This window comes from Aedes albopictus, chromosome 2 (genome assembly GCF_035046485.1).
Source record: "Aedes albopictus strain Foshan chromosome 2, AalbF5, whole genome shotgun sequence".
NCBI lineage: Eukaryota > Metazoa > Arthropoda > Insecta > Diptera > Culicidae > Aedes > Aedes albopictus.
Genome location: NC_085137.1, coordinates 83,518,514 through 83,526,847, shown reverse-complemented (window position 1 = coordinate 83,526,847; position 8,334 = coordinate 83,518,514). Strand labels below are relative to the sequence as shown.

Genomic DNA, 8,334 nt, shown 5'->3' with positions numbered 1-8,334 from the left:
TAAAATGAGTTGTCTCTTTTGCATCCCACAGTTTGAAACATGTCAGATGTCAAAAACTTCCGCCCGGCACTGTTAATTGGAAGCGTGGGCTATCTGCTGAAATTCACTGCGCCGGTCGCTGTTGATCTTGATGGGAAATTAAATAAAGAAGTGCAAAAAAAAATGGATCGATGGATTGACATCCTGATATGATGGTGGTGCTTGATGATGCAAATGGGGTAACGTTAAAAAGTAATAAATAAATAATTTTCACAATGTTCCCCATCCATCCGGTAAAATAGCGAGAGAGAAAAAAAAAAACCTCTTTCCCTGTAGCCCGCAGCCAGGTCAGGCAGGCAACAATAAAGAACACTTGCTACACACTCTACCGCTGTTGTTGGTTGCTGCTGCCGATGACGTGTGCGGCGGGTGGAGGTAACGCGTCCGTTCTGTGGTTCTTTGGGGCTACAAATTTGCAAACCGGTGGAAAAATGATTACTCGCACTCCGATTGATGCTGGCGCTGGCTGGCTGGGTGGAAAATGACACTCAAACTCTCTGATGGAAGGGCACCTGTACCTACTAGGGGACAGGGTCAGTTTCACAGTGATACTTGTTCGTCGTTTTCATTGTGCATGACATTACATTGTTGCGCGTTTTTTTCTTGATTTTTGTTTTCGGGGTTTTTCTTCTATAATTTCATTAAATAAATTGTTCGCTATCATCTCATTTATCATCACTAGTTTTAATCTCGATTTTGTTTGTGTTTTTTTATTCTTTCACTGCTCGGTTGCTTTTTGTTTTATTATTTTTCGACATCTGTTTCTGGTTAACTTACATTCTTAACCATTTTATTACCGTTGTTCACAAAGTGCTTATATTTAGCATGATCGGAAAGGTAGATGGTTTTGTTGGAAAGTGGTTTCATAGTAGTTATTTGTGCATCTAACTGGAAAAAAATAGCATGAGCCATAATACATTGAACGAAACTACGGAGGTAATCAAGTGGCTGCGTAGCTTGGAGGAATAAAAGCGTCCAAAGCTAGCAAAGTGACAGTCGTGAGTTCGATTCCCACTGGAGCACGTGGGTTTCTTATCGCAATTCCAATTTCAATATGTTCATTGTTCATCAAACATGTGTCCTGTTGTGGACATAAGCGTTAAAGCGTTTGAACGAAACTGGTCAAATTGGATAAAAACAAATCGAGTTTTGCAACACGTAGCAGAAAGTCGTCACTTTTGAATAATTTTTCGTTGAATGAGTGTAATCAGTTTCGTAGGTACCTTTTAATTTCGCCTTATTTTGCTTATCCTTTGACAGATGCGCGTATTTCGACTACCGCTGGTAATCTTCCTGTAATCAAGTGGTAGTCGAAATACGCGTATCTGTCAAAGGATAAGCAAAATAGGGCGGAATTAAAAGGTACGAAACTGATTACACTCATTCGAAGAGGGTATTGGCTTAGAGAGTTCGAAAAGTCAGTACAAGATACTTTTTCGTGCCGAACCGTTTGGGAGGACAAATATCAATATTTGGAGCGATGCTGATTGCGTCGCTTCAGCTTTTGTTGCTTTAACTGCGTATAGGCCATTCTGCGAACTCGTGATAAATTCCAACCCCTTGCGAAAAATTAGTTCAAATATCAATTAATCAGACCAAAAACAAATTGATAGTTTCAGGTCCTGTTAACCGTTGTTCTTTACTACCATACCACCAACAAAACCATCTATCCCTTCAGCACAGTCAGCATTCGTTTTTCTCTCTCTTCGCTTTACATCTCCTGTTAAAAATATCTCACTTACAAAAATACTCTCTCAAACACACCCGTTCACATACACGCACTCATACATGAACCTTCGCACACCACCCAAATCACACTCACCCCCTTATTATAAAGGTACATCGTCCGATTCCAGCTGCATCGTATTGGAAGCGTGTAGCACGTGGGATTTGTCCAGAATCGGAGGTTTCATCTTCTGTCAAATGTCCGTCGATTCGTGACCCTCGCCGACGTAGCCCTCGTCCGGGCTGTCCGCCAGCGGACCCGTAAGATGCCTCAGCTTGGAGCCGTTCTCGTGTTCGGCTTCCTCCTCTTCCTCCCGCTGCTCCGGAATGGTGTCCTTGTCCATGTCGCCGGTTTGCGCACCGACGCACTTTTTCAGCACCGGCATCGGTGCCGAAGGACTACTGCTGCTTCCGGTGGCACCGGCGGACATTCCCGGTGGAGGTAAGTATCGGTTCAAGTCGGTTCCCGGCGGTTGGCCAGCGATCGATATCAGCTGATGGGGATGGTAACCCGGTAGGAACGTCGGCCACTGCTGAGGCGTTGAGGGACCCACACAGAAGGCGGCCGGTGGGTTCATGTAGGCTAGTGGCTCCCCTTTGTAGCCTTCCGGTGGCGATGGGAATTGACTGGTACCGGTCGCGTCACCACCCTGGGCCTGCTGAGGATAACCTTCGGCCGTGTATCGTAAGTCCGGAGGCGCTCCGTATAGCTGATAGGTTTGCGACGTTCGCGTAATGAACTCGGCATCGTTCGAGTATCGAATTTTGTTCTGCTGCCCTTTCTGACCTCGGTTGTGCGGTAAGGTTCGATAGTAGTTCACCGTGGGACCTCCCTGTGCCATCAGATTCAGATCGATGGGATAGCCGTTTTGATCCAGGAAGCATCCCGGGCTAAGGTGGATGTCGACTTGATGCTGATACATGTCCTTGTTGATTCCTCGTGGCAGTGTTGAGAGAGCGGAAATTCTAGGTGCCATTGGTCGAATACCCATGGGCGTTTGGAAATAGGTTTGCTGATAGCTTGCTTCACTACTGGCGTCTTGGATACTACTTTGTTCGTCGGAGTCTTTTTCGCCAGCGTCGGAGTCGATGGCATCCGGTCTGGATCTGATTTTATTCCCGCTCTCTGCATCGTTGATGAGATCTGGATTCTGATCTTGATAGCTTCGAGCCGACGGTGGACTACAGAATTGAGCTTGTCCACCTATTTGAAGGTTTCCTAAACCTGCCTTCTCCAGGTTTCCGCCGGTATTCAGATATAAAACTACGTCCTGTGGGTTACTCTCACTGATTGCTACCGTGCCGTTGATTTTCGCACAGGTCAACGATTCGCCGATGTCGTTGGTGATTGATGAGCATTTTTGATTGTTGGACATCGCATCTGACCCTGGTTTTCCACGAGATTTCATGTTCGAGGTACGCTTGCTGCTACGTTTACTACTACATTTACAGATGATGATACAAAGTGTTAGAAAGAGCAGAAACCCGGCAGCCGCACTGGCGCCAACTATTATCAAAAAGTGCTCCTGGGAAAAGGAAACCTCCTCGACTACAGGCTCTTCTTTGACTATGACATGTAAGGTGTAGTTGGCTTGTACTCGTCCAGCGGAGTTTTCCGCTATGCAGGAGAACGTCCCATTGTCTTCTGGGCTGATGTTGTATATGAGCAACTCGCTGCGTTTCTCCTCGTTGGAGTCTTCATTGTAATGATAGAGATGTAGGTTGTTGGCCAAAAGGCTATCATTCTGCAACAGTTGACCCTGAAACCACCAGGACACAGATGGTTCAGGAATTCCGGATATTTTGCACGTCAGACTCATGTTTCGCCCTTCGGATATCTCACGATACAGTGAGTCTGGTGTGATTACAGGCAAACAAGCTAGATCTTCTTGTTGAACCGTTTTGATAATCTGACCTGCCAGGCGCAATGGGCCGGAGCACTTGGGCTCCTCCTGACGTTGTGGAACGTTGAAGCTGTTCAACCAGGTGTGGATATCCAGCAGACGACAGTCACACTGCCATCGATTGGCCTGCAGGTTGATGCCATGCAGATTCTCCGGAAGGATATGATTACCTTGGATGGTTGTTATCCGGTTACCGTCCAACCGAAGCCACTCCAGATTATCCATACCGATGAAGGCTTCGTCCTCTATTAGATCGATTTGACAATTGCTCAGCTCTAATGTGGTTAGATAAGATAGATGCTTGAAGGCATTCGTTTGTAACGTTCGGATAGGGTTCCCACTGAGTGACAACCGCATCAAGGCTGGATAATCAGAGAAGGTTTCCGTCGGTACTGCCGTCAACGCATTCTCCGACAAGTCTAGCTCTACCAGGTTAGTCAGCCCTTTGAAAGCCTTTTCGTGTATCCGCATGAGCTGGTTTCGGGCCAAGTAGATTTTCTGCAGATTTATCAAATCCAACTTTTTGAAGCGTTCATTTTGAAGCACCGTCAATGCATTTCCAGAGAAGTTCAACACCTGCGTTCCAGGATCCATTTCCTCCGGTATCCGGGTAAGCTGCTGTCCACCGCACTCGACCGTCTGCTTACCGCCTTTCCACTTGCACACGCAGACTTCGGTTGGACAACCGTACACCTCACGTAGCATGTTTAACAGCGAACCCAAAATCACCAGATTAAGCCACATTTTTTCCTTGCGTTGCTGCTATACTTTTCGCCGACTGAGTATACCGCTTTTTTCAACTTTTCTTCCTGAGGTTTGTTAACAAGTCACTAATTGGGTTTCTCATCTTTCACTCTCAATTCTAATGATTTACTTCGCCTTCAGTGTCGCGCTCGTTTTGCCGTGATTGAATAACAGTTTACACCGTGGATGCGAAATCGATTCACTTTTTGTCACTCCTTGTCGTGGTTTGCGGAAACCGACGGAAAATTGGAATTTCTGGTAAGGAAAATTTGAATTAATTTTTTGTACTCTGCCTCGCTAATAACAAAGTTTCTCTTCCATTCCAATTCACTCTGGCGGCGAGGAAATTGTGATTTTTTCTGCACTTTTCACTTTTTCGCTGCTGTCGCTTTCAATTCACTGTCTGTCTTCACTGAGCAGAGCAAATCTGACGTTTTTTGTGTGCTTCGCTATTTTCCTTCCATTGCATGAGCGTCGTCAGTCATGCAAGAGACTTCCGTGCTCCCGGTTTTCATGGTGGGGCCGGATGCTTCTTCCAACCCACGGCTCGAAAAATAAAACACTAATGTATAAATTTCGCTGCCAGTCGACACTTCACATCTGGCAGAAACCCGATGTCACCAGAGAAACCAGCTTTTTAATTTCCCCTCGTCCGGTTTCTGGTTTTCCTCGGTCATACATCCCCCCACGAGCTGTCCGGAGGTGCCGGGCTTATTTGTCTTTCATTTTCATTCCACGTAGACACGAACGACCAACCACGTACCGCAATTGCCGGAGTCACCGTCGTTTTCGCTGCCACCGGGACCAGATGACAACTATCTGCACTTAATTTTCAACGGTTGCACTCTTGGTTCCCTTTTTTTATTTTGGTCTGTGCCGAGTCCAACACTTCCGGATTGTTCTGTTGGCGCGGCAGCAAATCTTCATCAACCGAGTCACGCGAGTCGGATGAACATCATCTCTCGGCAAAAGTCATAATCTTTGACTCGGCAGCATATCCCCGCCCTTATTGCGCTCCCGTCCAGAGCGTATCCATCCCGAGTTCGCCCGCGCAGTGCAATTGTCCTGGTCTACAGATGTCAAGCTGAAGGGGCTTTTTTATCGCTGCGATAACGAGCAACTCCTGCCGTGCCCGTTGATGATAACGATGCCGGTGGCAGCAGAAGAAAATGCAAATCCAAGGTGCTTCTGATGGTGTTGCTCACGAGGACGTCGTGCTGGGTCCGGAGCATTTCCTGATCACTACCGGCGTAGTCGTCGTCCAAGCGTGCTTCGCCGTGGGCATTGATGGTTCCTGGGCGTTCTGAAAGAAGCAAATGAAAAAAAAAAAACCTGTTTTAATAATCGAGCAGCAATGCGGCCGGCAGCATCAACGGTACTGATTAAATTAATTACATTTTGCGAACAGGCAAATACGCAGAAAATACAATGGAGTGAACACGTTCATTGAAAGCAAGCGTCGCTCGTTGGATGAATGGAGATTCGTTAGCGAGCAGTTGAGTTGAGCAGCGTGCGATTCAGTTTAGTGATGAAAAACATTCAGAAAAGGTGTGCTTTTGCTCGTAGCTTTGCGCCGCATAATGTTTGTCAATTGAACACGAAATGAGGAATCACTGAAAGAGTTGGCCCGGAAACATAGAGTGATTGTACGAATCCGGGCAAGAGTTACCGGAGCAGTGTTCTGAGATTGTTTGACTATGTTTTATAATTGACCAACTAATTGAAATTAATAAAGCTCAATGCTGCAGACAGTGCTGAAAATGTGAATAACTTGTGCGGCTAGACCATTTCTACAAGAAAATCATGAAAAAAAAACACTTCAATATTTGAGGTCAATATCTTTGACTATCTTCGAAAAATGCCAATTGAAGTGTATGATGAATATCAATTGGCATTTTTTGGAGGTACTCGATGACATTTACCTTAAATATTTCTTCTTTAATTTTCTTGTGCAACTGGTCTAGCTGCACGAGTTTTTCATATACCATATTTTCAGGTTCAGCTTCTGAGCTTTGTTCATACAAAATTTTCGAAATTTGCGTAAGCTTTGGCCAGACCCCTATTGTCTCCGCTAAGAGTCTACGTAGTTTATGAACAGGTTCTATCATTTAACATGTGTAATCCTAATTGTCATTGATGCTATCACGATATGAAAATAAAAAGAACAGGCATTAGATGTCAAGCCCTGCGAGCCAGCTCCTGGGATTTTTCCATGATTTCCTTCTGGAATTCCTTCCGGAAATCCTCCAGAAATTTAATTTGGAGTTTTTCCTGAAGTTCTGTCTGGGGTTTATCCTAGAATCGCTTTTGGAATCCCTCCTGGAATTCTTTATGGAATTCCTCCCCGAATTTTTCCTGGAATTCCTCCCGGAATTCTTCCTGGAATTCCTCCCGGAATTTTTCCTGGAATTACTCCCGGAAGTCTTCCTGGAATCCCTCAAGGAATTCTTCCTGAAATTTCTCCCGGAATTCTACCTGGAATTCCTTCCAGAATTCTACCTGGAATTCCTTCCAGAATTCTACCTTGAATTCCTCCCGGAATTCTACCTGGAATTCCTCCCGGAATTCTTCCTGGAATTCCTCCCGGAATTCTACCTGGAATTCCTCCCGGAATTTTACCTGGAATTCCTCCCGGAATTCTTCCTGGAATTCCTCCCGAAATTCTTCCTGGAATTCCTCCCGGAAATCTTTCAGGAATTCCTCCCGAAATTCTTCCTGGAATTCCTCCCGGAATTCTTCTTGGAATTTCTCCCGGAATTCTTCCTGGAATTCCTCCCGGAAATCTTTCTGGAATTCCTCCCGAAATTCTTCCTGGAATTCCTTCCGGAATTCTTCCTGGCATTCCTTCCAGAATTCTTCCTGGAATTCCTCCCGGAATTCTTCCTGGAATTCCTTCCGGAATTCTTCCTGGAATTCCTTCCGGAATTCTTCCTGGAATTCCTTCCGGAAATCTTCCTGAAATTCCTCCAGGAATTTGTCCTGGAATTCCTCCCAGAATTCTTCCTGGAATTCCTCCCGGAATTCCTCCCGGAATTCTTCCTGGAATTCCTCCCGGAATTCTTCCTTGAATTCCTCCAGGAATTCTTCCTGGAATTCCTCCCGGAATTCTTCCTGGAATTCCTCCCGGAATTCTTCCTGGAATTCCTCCCGGAATTCTTCCCAGAATTCCTCCCGGAATTCTTCCCAGAATTCCTCCCGGAATTCTTCCCAGAATTCCTCCCGGAATTCTTCCCAGAATTCCTCCCGGAATTCTTCCTGAAATTCCTCCCGGAATTCTTCCTGGAATTCCTCCCGGAATTCTTCCTGGAATTCCTCCCGGAATTCTTCCTGGAATTCCTCCCGGAATTCTTCCTGGAATTCCTCCCGGAATTCTTCCTGGAATTCCTCCCGAAATTCTTCCTGGAATTCCTCCCGGAAATCTTTCTGGAATTCCTCCCGAAATTCTTCCTGGAATTCCTCCCGGAATTCTTCCTGGAATTTCTCCCGGAATTCTTCCTGGAATTCCTCCCGGAAATCTTTCTGGAATTCCTCCCGAAATTCTTCCTGGAATTCCTTCCGGAATTCTTCCTAGCATTCCTTCCAGATTTCTTCCTGGAATTCCTCCCGGAATTCTTCCTGGAATTCCTTCCGGAATTCTTCCTGGAGTTCCTTCCGGAATTCTTCCTGGAATTCCTTCCGGAATTCTTCCTGGAATTCCTTCCGGAATTCTTCCTGGAATTCCTTCCGGAATTCTTCCTGGAATTCCTACCGGAATTGTTCCTGGAATTCCTCCCGGAATTCTTCCTGGAATTCCTCCCGGAAATCTTCCTGAAATTCCTCCAGGAATTTGTCCTGGAATTCCTCCCGGAATTCTTCCTGGAATTCCTCCCGGAATTCCTCCCGGAATTCTTCCTGGAATTCCTCCCGGAATTCTTCCTTGAAT

General features: G+C 45.8%; 1 protein-coding gene across 2 annotated transcripts in view; it reads right to left on the bottom strand.

The window, feature by feature from the left end:
- Positions 1 to 619: 619 nt before the first annotated feature.
- LOC109428076 (uncharacterized) overlaps positions 620 to 8,334 on the bottom strand; it is a 218,883-nt gene continuing 211,168 nt past the window's right edge. For both annotated transcript variants that reach the window (XM_029873363.2, XM_062850006.1), the window contains exon 2: positions 620 to 5,715. In XM_029873363.2, coding sequence (XP_029729223.2) covers positions 1,959 to 4,412 — 2,454 coding nt within the window. In that variant the 5' untranslated portion in view covers positions 4,413 to 5,715 and the 3' untranslated portion in view covers positions 620 to 1,958. The remainder of the gene's footprint in view (positions 5,716 to 8,334) is intronic.